We start from the raw sequence: 24,465 nt of genomic DNA, 5'->3' as shown, positions 1-24,465 counted from the left end.
ACCGGATAAAAGTTAGTCATGTTGTCTTGGCAAAAGATAGTTAACTAAAAGAGCAATACAAAATGAAAGAAATTTTAACATACATACAAATTTACCAATAAGTTACTTCATGTCTCCCACTGAAACAAAAATGCTATATAATAACAAAGGACAGACAATCCTTACCTATATCATAATTGCTGAAAGGTAATTTAAGGCCAATTCATATATTATGTTTCGACCTGGAACAGCATGAGATGGATCCCTCTTTTGGTGAATAATTTCTTGTGAACTCCTCATGAGGGTACAGCTAGCTTTTACAAAAATCAGGGAATTTATTTGTCCTATTCTAGTATTGCAACAGCATACATTTACTTGAAGGTATAATCCCAAGAAATAATTTCAGCATAAAACTAATGAGATTAAAATCCTCTCAAGATTGTACTGTTGCGCCAAAAACTAATACGCAAATCTGTCCTACCAGTCAGCTGCTAAACAATCATCAGTATATTGGTTGTAGCAAAGCTGAACATAACTACAACTTTAAACTGTTTTATCTTAATGGTCTCAGTGCAACATCCAACCATTAAGTGATTTCCAAGTTGTGCTAAGGGAAACTTCTGGTTGCTCAGAATCTTGTCAAGTGTTCCTCAGTTCCTCAGCCTGGAAAATCTACAACTAACGTTCCTCAGTGAGATGAACAGCACATAAGCCTCCCTGAAAGACAGTTTGTCCACCACCAAGTGGGGATGTATCGCCTCGAGAGAGCTTTGGTGTTGTTCTAGGGCACACTCTGTGACACAACTGTGGTGCTCCACATCTCATGATCCTCTGCAACATTCAGGGGTTCTTCCATCAATAAGCGAATGAGAAAAGTGTCCCCTGAATGCAGAATGTTAAAAAAAAAAGACTGTTTTCAGTAAATTAGAGCATTTTCATGGGAAAATGCAGAGGAACACACCATGAATTTGGACAATGGGAAGAACCAGATAATTGAGGATCAGGTTATACTCATTCTATTGCATTTTCATACAGAATGCTTCAATATAAAATGAATGACGCACAATTCTTCACAAAGCCCAGTATCTTTTTCATTTAAAATAAGAGGTTGCTTGTTTTCTGAGGGACCGTCATTTTAACAGAACCCGGTCCTTAGATCCATTTTAACCATTTTATTTTGGAACACAAATTGCAGTTCTTTGGCACTCTCTTTCATCCTTTTCTTCACCAGAGATTTTTAGTGGTAGTAGTTGCTGAAAGCATGTAAAATATACAGCAGAGTGGTGATGAAGGCAAAAAACTGAAAAAGAGAGAAAAAAGATAACTGGTAAATAATGACTTATGTCTATTATTGGCATATAAATAAAATAAATAAGAGTTGTTCCGCCAGGCATATGGCTGAGGCTGGGCCTCCACCGGCCTGGAAGAAAGGGGTGTATAAAACCCTCCCTGTGAAGGCTGTCCACCATCCTGTTTTAAATGTGTTGTTTTTAATTAACATGAATTTTTAATTGTATTTTAATTGTATTTTAATATGTTGTTATCTGCCCTGAGCCCACTCGCGGGGAGGGCAAAATACAAATTTTAAATAAATAAATAAATAAATATTGTTTCAGAATGGTGGGAAATCCCAGGACAACTTCACAGTGTCAGTTTCTTACCAAGGGGAAAACTCTGGATATCTAAGCTACTTTTCTAACATCTGTTTGTCTGAGACTATACTGGTAATATAGGTGGGAAAGAAATGGTAGCCTCACAGAAAGGCAGTAGTATTTCATTTCTAAACATCACCAACCACAACTTGGGGGTGGAGGATATCACAGCCTGGAATGTGGGCTTCAGACTCATCCAAGGTTAAGCCCTCAGATGAAGAAGGAAGGGGGGTGACCACCACCACCATGTAACACCTTCTATTCCCCCCCAGCCTGCCAATGATCAGATTCCTGGCATCCAGCAGAGGCACAGAGGAGATCCTCTGTGGTATGTTGCTTCCCTATCTTAAATGCAACCTTGGAAAGCTCCTCAGCCCCTTGCATTATAACAACAACAACCATTTGATTTATATACCACCCTTCAGGACAACTTAACTCCCACTCAGAGCAGTTTACATACTGTGTTGTTATTGTCCTCACGACAATCACCCTGTGAGGTATGTGGGGCTGAGAGAGCTCCGAAAAGCTGTGACTGACTCAAGGTCACCCAGCTGGCTTCAAGCAGAGGAGTGAGGAATCAAACCCAGTTCTCCAGATTAGAATCCTGCTGCGCTTAACCTTTACACCAAACTGGTTTACTAAGCACCTGCCAATGGCAGGCAATTCCCAGAGATTCCTGCCTGCCTGTTGATCTGCCACTGATTGATGGGAGGAGGCAGACCCCGGAGATCAGCCCACACCAGAGAAAGTCTGCCTAGAGCTGCCATCTGCAAATGGGGCTTGGAGTTCTCTCAGAATTACAACTGATCTCCAGCCTGCAGAGATCAGTTTCCCTGGAGGAAACATCAGCTTGGATGGTAAACTGTATGAAATTGGATACTCAGTGAGCTCCCTGCCTTCTCCATACTTTACCCACCCCAGGCTCTGCTCCTAAATCTCCAGGAATTTGCCAGGCCAGAGTTGGCAACACTAGGCCTGCTATCTGACACACACAAAGAGTACTACTCCCCCTGCACATGCATGCATATGCATACAAACACACACACAAAGATGAAGTCTAACTGGAAGATTTAATTAATAGAAATTTTGAAAGCCCTAGACTATGGATCTCACCACATGAGACAAAATACACTTGAATTACACAGGTAATTTGAGTGTATTTTGTACTTCGAGTGTTTTTGAGTGTAATTCAAGTGTAATTCAAGTGTATTTTGTCTCATGTGGTTTGACCCTATGTAGGTAACTTACTGTGGCTGCAGCATTAAGTTGATAGTAGAGGGGTATATTTGCATCTTCCACTTCATTCTCAGAACGGATCGTCGCATTTGCCTGTAAGACTGCAGCACTCATATAAAAAATCCCAGTGGCTCCATGGTAAAGGCTATCCTGAAAAAATCAGAGCAGAAATTGATCATTTATTTAGGGAATTTATATTCTGCCTTTCCAGAGACCTGCTTGAGGTGGCTCATTAATAAAAACACCACCATAACATAGCATAAATTATCAATATAAAAACCAACCATGGACATACAAAAATATAAAACAACCAATGATCAGTCTAAGAAATACCCATGAAATAGTCCTTGTGCTAGAAGGAGATCTTAACACAACTAAAAAGATAAAACTCTTGGTTAAAAGCTGGGGTAGAAAGGAATTTTTGGCCTAGCACCTAAAAGACAGTAAGATAGGTGCTGGCTGTGTATACTCTGCTGTTAAAGAACTTTTAAAAAGTTGAATTCTGCTACTCAAATAGCCATACAAATTAATGAAATACATTTGCCAATTTGCAAAATTTGATCTGCATCTAATTTGCAAAATTTGATCTGCATCTAAGAGTTACAAGGAGGGTCAAGAAGCTATGCAAAGTATTGAAACATAAGGACTAATTTGTTTTTAAATTTTAATCCTGTTTTAGTAGTCATAAGGGCAAAGAGCTTTGCAGCATAGAGAAGTTTTGCCCACTGCAAACCTAGTCCAAAAAAGCTAAAGATGCTAAATTCCATATCCAGTATTGGATTCTGCGTTTGAACACTGCAAATTAGTACGTATCACATAGATATAGGGTTGCCAGGTGTCCGGTTTTCACCCAGACAGTCCAGTATTTGGGAGGACTGTCCGGGGAAAATGTTCCCTCAAAACTGGACACCTGGTCCCTCTCCTTCCCCCCTCCCCTCCTCCAGCTGCGCAACACTGGTGCTAGCCCAGAGAAACAGCCAATCAGCCTGGGAGCCCGAGTGGCCTCCTACAGCTGTGCAGTGCAGCCCAGGAGAGAGCAGCAGCCTGGCTGCTCTGTAGTCTCCTGCTGCTGTAGGGTGCTGCCCAGGAGTGGCACCCGGAAGGGGTGTGTGTGAAGATGTCACATCCTACAGTGACATCATCACGCAGCCCTGGGAACGTGTGCGTTGTTTACATAACAAAGTAAGTTCTCCACCCCCGCGCCTCTCCCTGGGATCTGGTATTAGTCTAGACCCCATCTGGCAACTCTGTGTAGATACCTCAGTGCTGCATCCAGGTTAAATGTGCCTCTAGGTCAAAATCATTCTGTGAGCAGAAATTCACTCAAATCGGATTCTGCTGGCATATGATATTGACAGAGAGCTACTTTGAGGAAGGAATGGAATTCCAGTTCTTCCTCCACCACCATCCCCAGTCCTATCATCATAACCCACGTGCCCCATAACTAGAGTTTCCAGTCTCCCGTTGGGGGCTCCACCCCCTCCACCCCCCATTCTCAGTTACCTGGCCAGCGGGGGGAAATGCAGGAGAACGCACCTCCTGGAGCATGCTCACGGGCAGCGCAGCATGCTCCTGCATGCCTCAGTGGGATAAGTTTGGCCCCAAATTGTCCAAATCGGGCCCGTTTGAGGCAAAAATTGGCCCGCTGCAAAGTGCGGGAGCACTCCAGGGCCCATCATGCAGCCCCGGCAGCACTTCTGCACTCTGCAGTAGTCCGAGTTTGGCCCCAAACAGGCCCAATTCGGCCTGCTGCGGCATGCAAAAGCGGTGCCAGGAAGGCCCTGGAGAGCTCCTAAGCTTCACAGTGGACCAATCTAGGCCCCAAATGGGCCAAAATTAGCTTGCTAAGGAGCATGGGAGCACTCCCAGGGACAGCACGAGGTCCTGTGCAATGACATCACTTCCTGGAAGTGACATCATTATGCAGCTCACAAAGAAATCTTCAAATGTGAGTTCCAGGTCTTCCATCTCCCACCTGGAGGGTGATGGGACCTGGCAACCCTACCAATAACCCATTAATTTTAGTATTCGTGTCCGTTAAATTTTGAGTATTCGTGTCCGTCTACAACAGAACAGTAGGATTTGAGTCCAGTGGCACCTTAAAGACTAACAAGATTTTCAGAGTGTGAGCTTGAGAGTCAGAGCTCCCTTCCTCAGACACGAATAGGAGTGGAGATCCCTGAGCCTTTATATCCCAGCCAAAGGTGAGTGTGGTGTCACAAGGGAAGGCATCAGGATGTAAAGGTACAATGTAGTTTGATTAGATGAGAGGAGTGTAGCAAAGGAAGATGGCAGGATGTAAAGATACAATGCAACATGATTAGAGCAGAAATGAGCATCTGATAGTGAGATAAGAATTCCAAGTCTCTGTTCGGGCCTGGGGGAGGAGGGGGGGCCATTGTTATGAATTTGTGAATAAACTCAATTTCAGCAATCTAACACTGTAATCTCTTGTTGAAGTTTCTCTGTTTGAGGACAGCCACTTTTAGACCAGCAATGTAATGTCCTGGAAGATTAAAATGTTCTCCCACTGGTTTTTGAGTGTTGCGATTTCTAATGTCAGACTTATGTCCATTTATCTTTTTGTGTAGAGACTGACCTGTTTGTCCAATGTAGAGAATAGAAGGGCATTGCTGACATTTGACAGCATAAATTATATTGGAAGATGAACAACTGAATGAACCTGAGATGGTATATCTGGTGTTGTTAGGTCCAGTGATCGTGCTGTCAGAGTAAATATGGGAACAGATTTGGCATCTTGGTTTATTGCAGGCTTTGGTCCCATAGCCCATGTCAGTGTTGGGAAGTATATTATTAGGGGTGAGAAGTTGTTTAAGGTTAGGGGGCTGTCTGTGGACAGGAAAAGATTTCCTCCCAATGCTTGTGAGAGAAGAGTATCATTTTCCAGCATAGGCTGATGATGAGTTGAACTGGTTTGAGCTGAAAGTTGTTTGTGACCACCAGTGGTGTTCTGTTATTGTTTTGTTTAGGCCTGTCTTGTAGCTGGTTATCCCTTGGTATCATTCTAGTTTTGTTGATCTGTTTCCTTACTACGTCAGGTGGGTACTCTAGTTCCAAAAATGTCTATTGTAGATCCTGCAGGTGAGAATCTCTGTCAGAGGCATTGGAGCAGATGCAGTTGTAATGTAGATTTTGTCTGTAGATGATGGATTGTTCCTATGACCCATTGCTTGGGTTACCAAAAGGGAGGCTAGGCAGTGATCTCCCTGTAAGGAAGTTGTAGCTTGAGACCAAGTCTTTGGAAGAAATGGCTGAACTCACATTTAGAACTGTAAATATTGTCAGGTTGTGGCCTAGCTCAAATATGTGGTTTCAGAGCTGATTAATAACACCTGTGGAGCAGTCTCTGCATTCTCCAGATATTCGAACTTGGAGAGACTGTTCTCAGAAAGGCTCTATGTTCACTCCCTAGACTGTCACGCAGCTGAAACGCTAATTAACAGCTCAGGCCTGACTGGCTCTTGAGTTGCCGGGTGAATTACTGAGTCCTGAAAAGATGGCTTCTCAGCTCACCCCAAAAGACAGACAGACACAGTTGGTCAGCTAGTTCTCTTCAATCAATCTCTGACCACCATGCAGATATGCCAGAGAAAAGCTGAAAGCTGCATGCTATTTATCACCTCAGCATGTCCCTATACCGAACCAACTAGGCCTGGGAGAGGGCTTGCATTCTAATGGAAGGGTGAAATAAGCAACCATGGATGCCAAATACAGATGCCTCTGAAGTTTTAGATAGGCAGGTTTTACTATGTAGCAACAGTAAGGTTTTCTGATTGTAGTGCCGGTGTAAAAGTGCTTTATGCTTTTTGCAAACACTCCTTAAGCTAATAAACTTAACTTTTATTTAAGATGAGACTGGAATTCATGATTTGGGTGTGGGCCCTCCCCAGAGACAAACCCAGAGATTGGGAAGCCTGGCCTTTGGGAAAGGAGGAGGTTTCAGCCTTACAAACAAAAAGGGGAACATGTCCCACCTGCCTGATTGCTGGAGTGGCTCAGATCAGTGCTCAGAATTAGGAGAGGAAGCGGTCTCCCATATACCTCCTGGGAGGCAAACTTTGTCCAGGAATGCACTCCTGCTTAAGAATAAGCAGGAAACAGCAGATTTGTGATTTTTTTCCCCCTTGGTAAAAGTATACCATGCTGAATCCAAATGGGAATATTGTTAAAGCATGGGTTGAATTTTATTCATGGTGTCTTCTTAGTAGGGGCAGACTGCCCATTTAACTTACAGGAAAAGTTCCCAGTGGACCATTGCCCTGGTAGTCAGGAGCAAACACGGGGCATTTGTTAAAGGTCCCTACTAAACACATCACTTCCCTAAAGCCTTGTCCACAGGTCTAAACCAAAATTTACATTGTCTGCACGCTATCCCAAATGTGATGAAAACACTGTACCATAAAAGGAGGAGTTTACACGACAGGCTTCATAGCATGTTCAACTCAAGAGCACGTGTGTATTTTTTCCTCTTACCATGATTCTCCAGGATTGAAAGTTTCTGTGGAAGCCAAACAGGTAGGCCATTAGGAGCAGCAGAGAAATGACAAAGGAACTGACGGACACATACATCACCCATCCCTGCAGCAGATGGAAATGCACAGTGGTAGCTGCTACGAGGATCCAAACCCAGCAGCCAAAGATCTATAAGGACGGAAAAATAAAAGAGACAGTCATCAGCGTCATTGGACTTTAATGCTCTTTCACTTATTACCCCAGCATTGCCTGCCTCAAATGCAAACAGGTCCAGAGTTAGACAAGCCTGTCTATCTTTAAATCTTTTTTGGTTCGTTTTTCCAGTCATATGCTATGTCATATGTTCAAAATGAAGTTCTGTTCAAAAGCCAATAAAAGCAATCTAGAAAACAGCAAATTAAGAACAGCAGAGAAGGAAAGAATCCCACGCTCATTGTTATTTGTTGCAGACAGTGCCCTCCGCCAGGAGCCCCATTTCAGATTTCATGGAAGGGGTGGAGAGAGAAATTTCAGCACGGATCATAATCAAGATTATATCAGAAAATGTAACTGATGTCTAAGAGCATTTGTTGTTCCATTTTCTCTCTCCTAATATTACCAGTAACTACACATACACACACTTTTTATACTTTTAAAATAAAGGAATTTATGCTTTTGATGTGTTTACCTAAAATATAGGCCGTTTTAATTGTTGATGAAGGTAGTGAGTCAGGCTGGCTGCACAAAGAGGTACTGCTAAGGAATGGCCGCAGGAGATCCAAAACACAGCTTTCTCCTGTCTCCTTGCACCTATCATAGGGTTAATCTCCATTGTGTTCAAAGTGGGGCCCCCTGACCAATATAAATTTGGAGCCAATGAACACATAACTTTACGTGTGCCCCAGCTACTTCTATTTGGTGAACCTTCATGCAGGGATATAACATGCAGCAGCATAGACACTCTTGGTGGCATGAAGTGTTTCTAGAAGGCTTCAGGAATATCAGTTACTGGCAATGGAAACACATTATCAGGCTGTTGCCAGCTGACAAGTATCACATTACATCAGCGGCATGGAGAGACACCACTCCATGCGGCATGTGCATTGATCTGCAACCCGCCATGGTAAGCAATCAACATCGAAATTATTTTTCTTCTTTCTGAGAGAGACAGTAATCTTACATTTGCCCCATATCACTTGGTTCTGTCTAGATTTCTAGAAATGGACTGTGTCCTATTGCAGTTCTTTTTAAACAGCTACTGTACACTGAATGGCATTATAGTAGAACCATTTGAACCAGGCTAAGAGCAAAAACACAATTTGAATTATTGTGAAGAAACTGCATGTTTAAATTGCAGCCATCTTTGTAAAATCTTTGGTTCGGGCAGAGGCCTCTTCGGACATCTTCTTGAACAACCTTTGCAGGGTATAGAGGTTCCTGGTGCCAAGTGACCTTGTAAGATAAGATAAGGTGACCGTCTAGTTTATGAGCTAAGGCTTCCATGGTGCAGTGTTGTTGTTGTTCTTTAACCAATTAACATTCTTGCCTGAAAGTACCATCCTGACCTTGGGAGGGGAGGCGGCGTCAAGCTGCAGATTGGCCTCCGTCCTCATTCCACGCGTTGCACTTTTGACTTGGTAATTCTTGAATTCTTGATTGACTATTAATTCTTGAATTCTTGATTGGTCAAGGAGTCCAGACCATTCGGGAATCTAAGGGCCAAGCTACAAGTGACGAATGACACTTGAACAGCAAGTGTATTTCTCCCTGTTCACTTGCCCTCCACTCAATCCACTTGCCGTTCAAGTGTCATTCGTCACTTGTAGCTTGGCCCTAAGACCCATAAATTTGCTGCCTTCCATAAGACAAGTAGGCTTGTAGTTAGGTTACAGCCAGCTATGCTGTGACCTGGCTATGGCTTCAGTTCTGGTTCCAAGCTGGACTCTGAGGATGGAAGCTGAGCTCTGCAACCATTCTTCTGTTCTGTTTTGTTGAACTGCTGAGGTTCTGTGTGCCTCTGGAATGAGTCTTTGTTCTGCTTAACTCTTGTGAATTGCTGGGTATGTATTAGTTAGTGCTACCTGCTCTAGGTTTTTGTTGTTTTATCCCCACAAACTGTCTTGTGTTATTTTGTTTGACTTTTGCACTCTAATAGATTAAATATATTTTACCCTATGTGGGTCTTCTTGACTTTGATACCTCAGAGAACCAGCCAAACCCCATGCCCTGTTTTGGACCACCTACCAGGTAAACATTTTGTTGTGGGAAACTCTGCTTGCAACCTCAACCTTGCAAGGTAGACTTTTCTGCTTTCAAGTCTATAGGCTTGAAGTTTCTCCCTTGCTTCAAAGCCTAGGGAGTGGTGGCAGTTTTTAAAGCTAGTGTGAGGAGAAGTCTCTCACGGGCATGTTTGTTAAGTTTTGTTAAACAAGGTACCAGATGTGGGAGTCTGTGCGTCTCTGCCCCTGAGCTGGGAATCTTTGACAGTTATTAATATCTGGAGACTTGTTGCATCTCTTGGGGAAGATTTATAAAATGCTACTGCAAGACCATACAGAAATGGCGCAAATGAAGACTTGTATGATAAAATGGATGCAAAATTTTGGGGAAACTATGCCAATGGACTTACGGGAAAATTTATGGACTAAGGACATAAAATTTACAGACTGTCAGTTATTGAGAGAAAATTGGTATAAAATTTTCTTTAGATGGTACATTACTCCCAAAGACATTGCGAGAATCAGTAAGGGTTACAGTGGATATTGTTGGAAATGTCAGAATAGGGACGCAACATTTTACCATATGTGGTGGACTTGTAAGGAATCATGAAAATTTTGGATAAAGATACACGAAGAGATGCAAAAGATTCTCAAACTCAGATTTGAACTAAATCCAAAAAGTATGCTCTTAAATATTTTACCAATTAATGTGAGAAAAGAACAAGGAGATCTCTTCTGTTATATGGTGACAGCAGCGAAAGTACTATTTGTAGCAAAATGGAAAACTGATGCCTGTCCAGGACTTCCAGAGTGGAGAGAGAAGATTCATGAATATGCTTCAATGGCTAAATTGACTACCTATTTACATAATAGACCGTTACATGAGTTCTCGAAAAAATGGAAAGATCTTTTTGAATATTTAGGTATAATTAATTGATACAGCAGCTCAGAGGGAGAGAGGGAAGAAGAAATGTTATGTATTCAGGCTAAGGAAAGTCAAATATGCAATGTTCTTCTTTATTAAATCAATGAAGTTTAAGTGTATTGTCTGTTTAACTCCCCAAACTATTATAGATGTATTGCTTACATACTCATTGTTTGTATAAGTTTCAATTTTAATGTCTACTCTAGAATCTGTATTAATCTTTTTGCTATGCACTTACTTTACTATACTTTCTTTTCTTTTAAATAAAATTATTTATATAGGGAAAAAAAGAACCAGAACAAGGAGAATTGGGTTATATGAAAATAAAATATATTTGTTGTGATCAGTATGTTCTGAAAGAACAATGTGCATAAACAGCAGAGATTATGCACATTCATATGAGAGCACAAATTGACGGAAATAAATTTTGTACATGAGGAAAAACTGAAGTAATCCCAGAAAGGTTATTCACAACAAGTCTGTTACAACGTTGCATTGAAATTATTTATCCATTCTAGCCACCGGCCATCAAATATGAAAACAATTACACATCCATGTGCCAACTATGCCCATGAGGTTCCATATTCAGTTGTATCTACCTCATGCTGATGTGCTCTACATGCTAGTTAATTTGAACTGTTTCTCCAGGTGCTGGGCACCAGCCAAGCATGTAGAATCCCCACGTGGCCTATCGGCATGCTTGCCTTCCTTGCATCATCTTGACTGGGCTTGCAAAACTGATTGAGCAGAATCAACAGGGTCAGCCTGATCTTTTGATTAAATAGGTGGGAATGAGGAGGTGCCGAGACACTTGGAACCCAGGAGAATTACTGCCAATTGGTTTCTGTGCTCCTCCTTTAAAAAGGCAGGCAGCCACTTTCTCTCCAGGATATATACCTAGTGGGGCAAGGAGGCCCTGGAATTTGAGCCCCTACTAGCCTCTACAGTGGAGCCAGACCTTGTCTAAGGCTACAAGCTGCATATTAGGGATAAAGTCAGCTCTGAGAAAACATGCACCAGACCAAGTTTGTTCTCTACTGAACACCACCCGGCTCTCTGTTTGAAGTCAAGTGCATAGTCCCCACCACTCTGATCCCTTTGGTTGGCTTGTTCATACAGAAATATGTGCTGCTGTCCACAACCCAAAGATCACATGTACCTCTTTAACAACTCTTAGAGCCACAAAACAGGACATGGTAGCTGTGCTGCTCCCATACTGCTTCTGCCTTGGTGCCACTGGTCACCTTCTCCCTGCTTGTTATGGAGTCCAGCAGATGGGAAGGAAGGTCTCAGGGACTGGGAAAGGTCCGAAGCAGGAGAAGCTGCTGCATTACCTTTGGCTCTTGCAAAGTGGATCAGGAGACATTGATACTGTTCTGGACTCTAAAACTCTAATGGGAAGTTGCGGGAGGTGGTGCAAGCCAAGGAGTCCTTCATTCCTGGGACTGGATTCACCCCCATAATCATGCCACAAATGGAGCTCTGTTCTGTTGTTCACCCATTATAATTGTTATCCAGACCTGATGGTTGATTTAGACCTCCCTCATTTCCACCTTTGAATTACATGAAAGCTTCTGTGGTATTTATGGGTCCCTCAGCAATGGTGTTTCTTCTCAGGATGAAAACATCACAGTCTGTCTCACTGTTCAATACGGAATCTCCTCCTTTGCCTGTACACCCATTTTCTCTCCCTCCCCACTCACGTCTCTGTCAGGTCTCCACCCAAAAGTCACTGAACTGGACTCAAAGGAATAAAACATTTCAAACAGCACTTATAAATATTTGTTTTTAAGTTGCGCTTTTGATTCTTAGCTATTTTGCCATTGTGATAAAACTCAAAAGTAAACTGTAACAGAAGAAACAATAATTTAAAAGAGGCTTCCTTGCAAATATTTGTTTTTAGTACATTTTGTTTTTCAGTAAAGAATAGTTTAATTTTCTATGGATGAAGACAGACAGAACGTTGCTGAATGAGAGCTGGTGTGACTCTCATTGCAGGCAATCTCGAGAGACAAATTCTCAAGAGCAAGAAGGAAAACAGTTCAGCATGTTTGGAGCAGAAGCTGTCTGCTGGCATGGAACTGCATGGCTGGTTTCACAAGTTGCCACCCAGGAATCCCACCACCATTTTGTGCTTTTACTAAGGCAATGAATCAAATGGATAAACACGTGAAACTTAATGCAATGCCTTAATAAAATCTTTTCCCCTATTTTTTTGAATCAGCAAAAGGGATTATAAAATAATTACAAAAGAATGTTCAGTGTATGTTTTTATTTAAAAAACCCCCACCAAGTTCAATATAAGTCATCCATCTAAACAGAAAGTATATGAGAAAAAGAGAACAGTATTAAATGTTCCATAAAGTTTAATTAACCAGTTGTCATAAATCTAAGAATTCAAGTTCTAGATCTAAATCTAAGAAATCAACCATGCTATGGTTTCTGAGATTGAGGAGGTCTATCTTGAAAAGGACCCAGAGCTTAAGCTGCTCTAGCACAGTGGTTAAGTGGTTCGGCTGCAAATCAGCACTCTACTGGTTCGAATGCCACCACTGCCATGAGCTCAATAGGTGGCCTTGGGTAAGCCACTCTTCTCAGCCCCAGCTCCTCAGCTGTATTATGGGGATAATAATGACACGAACTTGTTCACTGCTCTAGCTGAGGCACTAATCTGTCTAGAAGAGCAGTATATAAGCAGTTATAATTGTTGTTGTTGTTGTTAATTGATCATGCACTAGTGAGGGATCATGGGTTAGGGAGCCAGCGTGGTGTAGTCATTAAGGAGTGTTAGATTAGGACCCAGGTTCAAATCTACATTCTTCCACAGGAGCTTACTGGGTGACATGGGGCCAGTCTCAGCCTAACCTACCTCACAGGGGTGTTGTGAGGATAAAATGTAAGAGGGGGAAGCCACAATGGATCTTTACTGGGGAGAAAGATGGGGTATAAACGCAGTAAATAAAATAATCATGTTAAATACGTTAACAGTGGCAAGGATTTAATTGTGCCATCTTGGAAATCAACTAAGAGCCAAACTACAAGTGACATCTTACACAGGTTGGACACTAGTCGGCTTCCCTCAAGTTTTGATGGGAAATGTAGGTGCCCTGGTTTTACAGCTTGGCTCTCCATTACAGCTGCAAGACCAGGATGCCTACATTTCCCATCAAAACTTGAGGGAAGCCGACTAGTGTCCAACCTGTGTAAGACGTCACTTGTAGTTTGGCTCTTAGTTACTAGATGTTCAGAAAAGGTTTAGAAAGGTCTGGTTTGTGATATTAAAGAATAAATATTCTATATATAAAACACCTTTGGGGGGAAAGATTATAAACACAAGCAATATCAGTCACAACCATTTATGAAATATTGGAATAATAATAACAGAACTAATAACATATAGCAAGAAGTAATATTGTGAATATAGACACACTGGATTAAAATATGTATAATGGTGATTTATTTAGAACTTGATTTGTTAAATTTATTCTTTAAAAGATGTTTTTAAAAAGCAAACAGCCCCACCTAAATGATGGCAATGGGAATAGTCTTATTGAATCAGTGATCTAGTACATTTTATGGTTGGATTCAACCAGCTTTTCCACTGACGAAAAAGGGAGGACTGGGTTCTCTTTGACCACCAAAAAGGCTATACTGGAGAAAATGGGATCTGCATGTACAAAAGCCATGTGGAATGGGAAAGTTAGAAGGGGAAGTTGGCTGGATCAAGTCCAATAGTTACCTTCCATACTTATTTTTTAAAACTTTATTTTTGTTTGCAAATCTTGCTGCTAGGAATCAAGATTGCTTTATCAAGGAGGAAACTTTACCCCTTTCTCCTTCTGCTATTTTCTTCCTAGAAAAAGCCTCCCCATGTTGCTTTTACTCCCATTGGGGGAAACGTACAAGTATCCAGATATTTTCCCCAAGTAGGGTAAAAGGAACTCAAGGGGTGGCTTTCCCCAGTAGGGAGAGAAAGCGTTATAGTCCCTCCTCCTCCCCCTCTCCGTGCTGTTCTCCTCCTTGATATTTGTGAGAGAGGAAAAAATGGCACTTAAAATAACCCCAGAAAAAATTGTACAATGTAGACGAACCCTCAGCATTTGACCCAGTGATATGCATCTTCAGCTTGTGTTGTCACTGATTATTTCCTGCTGTGTCCCATTTTTAATTGCCCAGATTAAATCAAGGCAACACTGCCAGCACATCTTAAAATTTACAGGAGTGCATGGAGTTAATTTTGTATAAACTGTCCTCAGAACTTCTCAGGTAAAGGAAGAACTCTCCATTTTATATGGAGCATTCATTCTTAGACCACAACACCAGCTCTGAAAGAGATGTAATTTCAAGATATTTTGCTAAAACACTACTGACTTTGTATGGAGCTGACTGGGGGCACAATGGAGACCAGAAATCAACAAAATTGCATTACAAAAGTGAATGATTTATGCTTAATTAAATTGCTGTGAATATGTTGTTATTTCAGATGCATTATTGATATTGTCCTAATGGCAAAATACCCCACTGTTTGGATTAGATTAACAAGTTTTGCAAGGGAGCCACTGCATTAAATTGTACAAGATTAAAATAGGAAGGAATCAGTGTGGAAGAAGGCTTAATGTCCATAAGATTAAAAAAATAAAAGTTTGAAATCCTGTCGGAACCAACTCACTGCTGTAAACCAAGGATACTCTTTGTAAGAACTGGAATACAAATAGGATATCCTATCAATCAAGTAGGTTTTATTTATTTATTTAATTTATACCTCACTTTTCTCCCCAGTGGGGACCCAAAGCAAGTTACATCATTCTCTTCTCCGCTTTATCCTCACAACCACTCTGTGAGGAAGATTCATCTGAGAGCGTATTACTGGCCCAATGGCAACTGAAGGGCTTCCATGGCAGAACGAGTTTAAACCTGGGTCTCCCAGACCCTAGCACAACACTATAACCACTAGGGGTGTGCATCTAGAACGTTTCCATTTGAGTTTCAGGGGTTCTGTAATCATCTCATTTCATTACTCTGTTTATTGCCTATTATTTGTTTTGAAAATGTGCTCCCACATATCCCTGAACTTGAGATGACAAATAGTTGTTAGAACCATAAAACAAAAGAAAAATCTAACACAATTAATCAATTATTAAACTATAGGAAGCCAAAATACAAAACAAAACAAAAAAGTTACAGCCAACCAAATCCAGCAAAAGTCCTTAAAACTAATAATGGAGCTGTGTAGTTTTGTATTTTATTTTTTCCAGTCAAGGCCAGGGCAAAGGTTCTCAGGTTACAAGAGTTAAGATTTTCATTGAATTTAAATCAATGTATGTACATTTGAATTGCACATATTTTATCTTGTGACAATGGTCGCTTCTAAATTAGCCATTTCATCTGAAATTGCTGCCACTCATTCACTCACTCACTGCAGAGATTCCACAGGTCATGTTCAAACTGCTGCATCTCTGATGCTTTCATGTTCTCCTCCTATTTTTTGAGCTTGTGGTAAAGCTGAAATTTTTTGTGATGCTATTGCAGTATGATGATCCACACAATACACTCTTCACTGATCATTGGCGATGCACCTTCAAGATTATTTCTATATCTTTAAATACTAGAAACTTGGTTCTTCTCTTACTATACTTTTTTTGTGAAAGGGAGGATACAGCATTCTCCATCCACTGTCTGATTCTGTGTTTTGCACAATGCCCCCTTATATGTGCAGAATGTGCATAACTAAATTCAGCCTATAATCTAAATCTCTCTCACTGCTATGGCTTTTGTATATCCAATACTTGTCATACCAAAGAAGTTTTCTAGGAAGAGAGAGAGAGAGAGAGAGCAAAAAGAAAGGTCAAGGAAGACAATAGAAAAATGATGTATAGTCTGTAAAATATTTTACATTGAGCAATGATTCTAGTGACTCTGAGGTGGCTTCACCTTTCTCTCTGACATAGGCATAAATCACTTGGAGCTTCACCTGTCAGTTAACACCCTAGTATAAAGCCAATATATGAGAGTTTAAAGCACCATGTAGTAAAAGCTGCCACTGTATTTGCAATCATTTCACAGTTCACAAATGAGCCCAAAAAGATTCCAATAAAGTTCTTATGTAGTGATAAGAGGGATCGGTTGGGGGTTCAAACAGCCATGTCAAAAGGGCAGTCTAGAATCAAGTCATTCCATGGCTGTGGTCAAAGCTCAGGTATCTGTCTAAAGGGGGGTGGGGAGAAGCCCAGGGACAGACAAAGGAACAGGCAGACTCCAAGCAGATGTACAATGCTAGCCAAAAGAGGAAGTCTAAATCCATGATATTGCTGAGGCATGATGTGGAAAGTGTTTTAGGTCAGTTCAGAAAACCAGGATGGAGCCTGAAGAAAATAGTCCTTCACTACAGGACCTTATATCAAATCAAAGATCCATCTAATCCCACATTCTGCATCCCAGATTAGCCAGCTAGATCCTTCAAAAAAGACCCTGAGTAAAGACATGAAGGCATCACCATTTGCTCCCCCATAACTGGCATTCAGTGGCATGGAGGTTCTGTTCACTAGCACAACATGGAGCCATTGAGATCTTCCCTCATAGGGGCAGATATCTATCTATTATATATTTGTCCCAAACTTCCTCTGAGGTGCTCAGATGACAAATATGGCTCTCTTCTCCCCCATTTTTTCCTCATAACAACACTGTAAAGTAGATTAGACTGAAGAGAGTGATTGACCCAATGTCATCCACAGACCATCATGGCTAACTGGGAATGTGAATTTAAATTCCCCACCAAGGCCTTTGTAACACCACATTGAGTTTTCTCCATGAATTCATTTAATCTATTTTGAAGGAAATCATCTAACCACATCTAACTAGCTACATTTTTAAGCACTGAATTTCACATTAATTATGTATTGTGAGGACGTTCTTCCTTTTCTGTCCATCCCAAATAGGATTGCCAACCATCAAGTGGTAGCTGAAGATCTCCCGAAATTACAACTGATCTTTAAGCTACAGAGATCAGTTTACCTGGAGACCATGGCTGCTGTGGAGGATGGACTGTACCTGATGAGGTCCCTCCCCTCTGTAAATCCCACCCTTCCCAATCTCCACCCTCAAATCTTGAGCTGGCAACCCTAATCCTAAATCTACTTCAATGACTCATCCCCTCTGCCCCCAAGTTCTAGTGTTATTGGGAGAGAGAGAAAAAATATTCTCTATCCACTTTCTCCCCATCAGACCACAAAACCTGTTTAGTTGTACAAATATTATATGATCTCATAAATTAAAGCATTTGGCTGATTCACACAGTCATTTCTAGGACTAGCTTTTTATCTATTCAGACTTTAAAAATACAAAAACCCAAGACTGAAAGTCCACATGGTAAAATAACCATCCGTCCCTGCACTGGAACCATAGTGAAGCTTGCAAGAAGCAATAAATGACATGTTCTGTAACCTCCCAGTATCTGCTGCCTACACCCAAGGCTGCCCATCAATAGCTTCTTTGTCAATTGCTGCTTGTGTTTTTTCCACCCCTGCTCTTATTCCATCTTTGGCCTTGTTTCAAAATAAGAACAAAAGCCTCAGTATTCCAAAAAGATTGTGCCATGAAGAAAAGACCAAGGGAAAAATTAACATCAAATAGTGACCTGAACATCTAAAAGATCATGTTTTGTCATGAGCCCAATGATGCCACTGTGATTATTATTACTTTTACTATTACTCAGTGCCCAATGCAATGTGACTTTCCACCAGCCATGCAGGAAAATGCTTATTTTAATATTTTATACCGCCAATTTTGTTTATGATATAATGTTTTAATGTTTTTATAACGTTTTTACTGTTTTAAACTGCTGTTAAACCGCCCTGAGCCTGTCTGATGGGGAGGGCAGTCTAGAAATGTGATAAAATAAATAAATAATGTGCATGGTGCTTCACACAGCAGCAGTGCACCACAATCACTCCCAAACAAGTACTGGACTTCATGGTGCTTATAATCTAAACTTTGACAGTGGGAGAAGAAAAATTGAAAAGATGGCAGAAGCAAGAGGGTATCAAGGCTGCCGTAGGAGGCAAAACTTTTGGTGTCATCAATTTATATTAACAGGGACTTTCAAGAACCTTTTAAAAGCCATTGTCCTAATTCAAGGACTCTTGTGGGAACAGGGCTGTAATGTGCAGAAGCAACTCCCCAGCTTGTAAGGGCTTCCCCATTTGCTTTGATGAAGAAGGTGGCCCTATGCAAACAAATACAGATCCCCCCCCACCTCCCATGATGAAGTGATTGAGGAAACTTGCAAAGGCTTTGGATGGTTCTTCAATCACAGGTTCCCTGTGATGCCCAGGTATCATTACATCAGAGAAAAGATAGTGTCAATGGAGGGGAGGCTTGTAGTTATATTAGGTCCATGTTTTATATCATTTGTGCAAACATTTCATTATCAACAGACTATGAATCTTGCAGATCATTAATTCATAAGTAGGAACCGAGCCACCAGTTTCTGCATACTTACTTGATCCACGATTATAATTGGCTACATATTTTTCAAAGGTGTTCCCAGACCTACCCAGAGTTACTATTTCTGTGACATGAAAGGGGTGGAGGTGGGGATCTGACATTGAATTTTTCATGCTTTCTGCTTACTCAGACCTCCACTCCCATTTCTAACAGATGGGCAAGGATCACTTTGAAAAGAGACACTGATCCACCCCAGAAAGGCAATTAAATAGGTTTGTGAGGTGGAGAGGAGGAAATAAGCAAAGTTTGCCTTTTTAAAGTAAAAATATTAAATTAAGGTCACAACCACACTGCTTTAAACTTGAAAGGGCTGTGTACAATTTCAAAATGTGAATAAAGCCAATTCATTATTTAAAGAAAAATAGTCCACTGTTAGCCTGTAGTATAAAACACAAGAGAAATTCTGCAATGACTTAAGGACAATGTGGATAAACTGGTAAGTGTTCTGTTGTGCAGGGCCCACTAAAATCCACGAGAGCTGCACAAGGGCAATACTTTCAGCTGAACTTTGATGCACCTAACTCCCCCTCTGGATTATGCGCCTCCTTTCTATTGCTATGTCAGCTATGCATCATAGATGCGTCATGCAGAAAAGGCCTGATCATCTAGCCTATGGATCCTCCATGTACAAGACATAATCATCTCACATATTAAAACCTCTCCCAGCAGATTTACTGCCAGGTCCTATCTAGAATTACTCAGAAATCTTGCTGAAGGTGAAGAGGGACATCATCATCAGTATATTTAATTCCCAACTTGGCCAAAACCATGGAGATTGGAGCTATTAGAAAGACAAGAACTTTTGACAAACCTGAGAAAAGCCCCAAGTGTTGAGAAAAATCTGAAATATTTTTAAAAGTGTGTGTGGGGGGGGGGGGGTAAAAATTCCTAAAAGAATAGAAGCAGTGCCAGTAGCTACCAGTGCTTTAAGAAATGAATGTTCTCAATAGCCATTGCTAGTGGCAACAACAGTATTGCCAGTCTCTTAGCATTGCTTTCTGCCAGTAAAGGACAGTGGGAGCGGACAGGGCCTTTTTCCAGGGTTGTTTTGGCCTTTGAGGGATGACTCATTGGGGCCAGGCCCAGCACCAACCACCAGGCAACGGCCCAGCTGCTTCCTACTGTTCAACAGCATCCACTCCACAACGCTATGGTAGCCAGGGCAGTGTAGTGGTTAAGAGTTTCAGATTAGAATCTGATAGAACCCAGGTATGAATCCTCACTCTTCTGCCATGAAAGCTCATTGGGTGACTTCAGGCCAGACACACAGGATGGTTGTGAGGATAAAATGGATGTGCGAAGAATGATGTAAGCAGCTTTGGATCCCATTGTGGAGAAACACAAGAGTATAAATGAAGTAAATAAATATAAGCTGAAGGTAGGTGGGTGGGTGGGAAGGAGGCTGCCAAGGGGAAATAGTGTCCTCTTATACAGGGAAAAGGGGGATGCCCTCCACAAGTTCTCCACCATGCAAGCAGGCCCGGCCCGGCTTGGCAACTGGCACAGCACAAGTCAGCCAGAGTTTTCCCTGAGAGAGGCTGCTAGGGGGAGGAAAATGTTGGCAGACTGCCTATGCAGCAGTCAGGACACTGAACTGATTAAGAGTAACAAAAGCCTTAGTAACATAACTAAGGATCTGGACAGAATAAAGAAGAAATAAACCTAGCTATCTTACTAGTTTGAGAGAGTTTTCAGAAGAAAGATTACCCTGATAGAGCATTCTACAGACAGGCAAGGAGAAATCCCCTTATTAGAAAGAAAACACTCCCCCTACAGTTCTAACTAGACATGGGCACAAACCAAAATACGAACCAAAATTAAGCACGAACCACACCGGTTCGTGGTTCGTGAACCAGCAGTTCATCAGATCCCATTTCTGACAAACTGCCACAAACTTTAGGCTTGTTTGTCACTGCAGACAGCCTGGTGCCAATAAATCAGTTTCCTACGCAACAGGGGATGGACTTCCTGCAGACCTTCTGCTGGCCCGGAAGTAACCTTCTGCTGACCCGGAAGTGATGATTTTCTTACCTGGATGTGTCATTTTCACGAACCAAACAAACCAGTTCGCGAACCAGGGGCAGGTTCGTGAATGTTTGTGGTTCATGAAATTTGACGAACCGCAAACCACATGGTTCGGTTTTTTTCTGGTTCGTGCCCATCTCTAGTTCTAACTAGAGTTTGCTACCCTGCAAGATCTTCTTCTGTTCGAATACAAGACATTGATATACTCCAACAGGAAGGAGGGGAAGTTAGGGGGGGCAGATAAAGGTAGGTTGGCTAGTAGGTGTTAAGGAGAGAAGCAGGAAAATGGGAAATGGGGACTTTCAGGAAAGGGAAAGAGGAAATAGTGTGGTAGAGGAAATTAGATGCCCCACACAAGTTCTTGTGTGTCTCCTGCATCCTCCCAACAAACTTTGTTAATGAAGGTCAAGCTTGGAAAGTGGAACAGTTCTGCAAATTTGCAGTGGAAGTAAGCTGTGGACAGCACTGATTGGTTAGTGGACAGGGTTTTTTTCTAATAGTATGTCTGACTTCCGGAGGAAGAGAGGGACAATTCTTGTTTCTGACAAGCAGTATACCACTATTGAGCTAAATAGCAAAGAGTCCAGTAGCACCTTTAAGACTAACCAACTTTATTGTAGCATAAGCTTTCGAGAGCCACATCTCTCTTCGTCAGATGCAGACTAACACAGCTAACTCCTCTGGAACTATTGAGCTAGATGACTTTGAAGCATGCAGCTTCATACATTCATGCAGATAATGTTCTCTCATTGTTTCCTCTCCTAGACTTCCATTTTCAAGGGCATTAACAGAGCTATCCCTCCAGGAATTCCTCTTGGAAACTGAATACCTTATAGAGTTGCCAAGTCCAGGTTGGGAAATTCCTGGAGATTTGGGAGTAGATCCTGAAGAGGGAGGAATGTGGGGAATGGAGGGACTACAGTAGGGAATAATGCCATAGACTCCACCCTACAAAGCAACCATTTTCTCCATGGAAACCGATCTCTGTGATCTGGAGATATGTGGTAATTCCAGATCTCCAGGCTCCACCTGGAGGTTGGCAAAACCTTAGCTAACAAAACAAATCTTTAAAACATTAATTTCAACAACATGCTAGCTAGAACTAGGAAATAAGAAGGCGCATCAGTCATACGGGCACTGGTTTTCAGCTTCTCAGAACAGACTTTTATTTCCACTCGTTTCCTCTTATCAACACCATTTGACCATTACCCCAGTCAACTAAATTTATGACGACAGCAACTTTTTGCTAAACACTCCTAATGATTCACACCTCACACTCTTCAAAGGCAAAGTCTAGCTGAGTTAAAGTCCACATGTCATACAACAATCTATGAACATGACTGAACTGCATCAGTTAGCTAGTTCCACGGTAGTTTCCAAACACGCAATGTCTCAGTGAAACAAAAGTAAAATGTAACCACCTGTGGAATCCATTGCCACAATGAGTGGCTTTTAGAAACAAAAAAGACAAATTTGTGGATGACAGGCTTCTTGAATTAAGGCATATCACACACACATCCAAGTTTCTAAACAGAAGCTAAGGGAGCCCAGCACAAGAGACAGGGTGACTGGAAACTTGAGACCCATGTGATTCAAGCAGTGTGTTGCTGTCATCATGAGACATAATGGAAGCATGCAGATGCTAAATTGTCATCACACTAACATGGAAACAAGTTGCTTTAAAATTGATAGATTTGCCTCCTAATCAAAAAGTTCTATTATCAACTCTATTCTTACTTACAGTCTTGATTTATGCCCTCAAATAATACCCAGCATTATATAGTATGCTCAGAGTCAGCATACTAAAAATTCACACACAGTATTTTTTGTAACCCTTACAACATTCTTGTAAGGTAGGCTGGTATTATTTCCCCTGCATTGTACATGGAAGATCTAAAGCCACCTACCGAGTTCCTGTTGAAGATGAGATTTAAACCAGGGACCTCCCAGATCATTCTCTTAGCCACTAGCTACATTGCAATCAGCAACAAAAATTATGTAGGAGTGGCGTTACTACCTGGAGGTTTAGTTGCTTGTAAGATAATTAGTGAGATCTTCAGAGATAGTCCTAAGTCAAGAAAGGAACATGTTGTTATATTCTCATAGCAATTAGCCTGCAGGAGATTATTTATTAAGGGAGTGGTTTGCCAATCCTTGATGAGCCAGATTGAGTACTACGTTATATAGGAGAACCAGCGTAGTATGTATAGTGGTTAGATTAGGATCTGGGAAGCTCAGGTTAAAATCCCTACTGTGCCATAGAAATTCGTTCGGTGACCTTGGGTCAATCACTCTCTTTCAATCCAACTTTCCACATGGAGGTTTTTGTGAGGAGGATGGAGAGGGGAGAAGAAAGTAAGGTGTTTTGCATACCCATTGGGGAGAAAAATAGGGTATAAATATCTAAATTACTGTAAATATTGGGACTTCTGTGTCCACATTTTTGCCTTCATGGAAGCCCTCATCTTCCACTGAGATCAGCAATTTCCCCTTTTCCTTCTAAGGGGCTCCTTCTTTTGGCTTTCCATCCCTTTCAAGTTTCCCCTTTCTTGCAATTTTTGCCATTCAGGATTTATGAGATTGCACATTGCACATCATTTGCTAAATGTTAATAGATGCTTGAAAAAAAATTAAGGCAGGAAGCAGTCTCATGTAAATTCCAAGGGGCTTTCCTCAATCTGTGTTATGTAACTACACTGCTCTCAGAGGCAAACTTTTGCAGTTACTTTAAGCTGCTTCAAATTCACGTTACTTTGTTTACAGATAATTGGTTTCTTGGAAGCAGCATTCTGTGCAGTGATAAGGTGGAATATAAGTAAATATACGTAAAACATTGTTGTCACCTTAATCCAACTCTAGCAATATTTTTAAATGTGCATAGCTATTTACACCAGAATGTGGAAGGGGCATACACATTTTAATGCATATCCCATTGAAAATGGTGCAAGGCAAATCAATATCCTTAGCACTTAACATTTTGATGGGTATTTGATTGTGCATAAGATTTACACTTGTAGTTTCTGATCCAGTAAGTGATAACAGAGAGAGAGAGAAACCTGTTATGTCCAAGGATTTCCTTAGCTGGATCAAAATGTTTTTGACTCTATAAAACTGTAACAGGTAAATATAACAATATATGTTGAATAGAATATATCATGTAGGATATAGGTGCTGGTACTGGTTGTGATTCCATCTCATGAATACATGCTATGTAAGCACCTTTGCAAAGCAGTCCTTTGTTAAACAGGATGTCAGTTTTAAAATGTACAGCAGAAGAAACATTAGATGGTGTGACTTACCAGCTCTGGCAGAATCAAGGCATACGGTATGGTTCTAAAAATGTCTAGTCCAGAAGGTATATCTTCAGGTACTGGGCAGGCAGATGGCATTGAACTTTTGCTAGCCATTTCTGAAGTCTGAACAGCAGTAGTTCCAGCTCTGTTGTCCTTGATTA

At 41.3% G+C, this 24,465-nt stretch overlaps 1 protein-coding gene across 2 annotated transcripts; it reads right to left on the bottom strand.

Moving 5' to 3' along the window:
* Positions 1-24,465, bottom strand: MALL (mal, T cell differentiation protein like). Of its 2 annotated transcripts, none has more exons than XM_054985775.1 (4): positions 24,311-24,465; positions 7,362-7,529; positions 2,880-3,017; positions 1-1,279 (listed from the first exon to the last, which is right to left on the bottom strand). In XM_054985775.1, the coding sequence occupies exons 1-4, from the start codon at positions 24,416-24,418 to the stop codon at positions 1,217-1,219; spliced, it is 477 nt and encodes a 158-aa protein (XP_054841750.1). In that variant the 5' UTR covers positions 24,419-24,465; the 3' UTR covers positions 1-1,216. The 2 variants fall into 2 exon arrangements, with proteins under 2 accessions (XP_054841750.1, XP_054841828.1); XM_054985853.1 differs by lacking the exon at positions 24,311-24,465 and adding an exon at positions 22,919-23,044.

Source organism: Eublepharis macularius, chromosome 1 (genome assembly GCF_028583425.1).
Source record: "Eublepharis macularius isolate TG4126 chromosome 1, MPM_Emac_v1.0, whole genome shotgun sequence".
NCBI classification, from domain to species: domain Eukaryota; kingdom Metazoa; phylum Chordata; class Lepidosauria; order Squamata; family Eublepharidae; genus Eublepharis; species Eublepharis macularius.
Note: the sequence above shows the minus strand (reverse complement) of the source record. Positions and strands in the feature narration are given on the sequence as shown.

Bases quoted from the DNA above. Each gene is read 5' to 3' on its own strand.
- MALL (XM_054985775.1), bottom strand. From the start codon at position 24,418: ATGGCTAGCAAAAGTTCAATGCCATCTGCCTGCCCAGTACCTGAAGAT. The intron at 7,530-24,310 runs GTAAGTCACACC...CCGTCCTTATAG, and splicing joins CCTTGATTCTGCCAGAGCTG to ATCTTTGGCTGCTGGGTTTG. The intron at 1,280-2,879 runs GTAAGTTACCTA...TCTCTTTTTCAG, and splicing joins AACTTAATGCTGCAGCCACA to TTTTTTGCCTTCATCACCAC.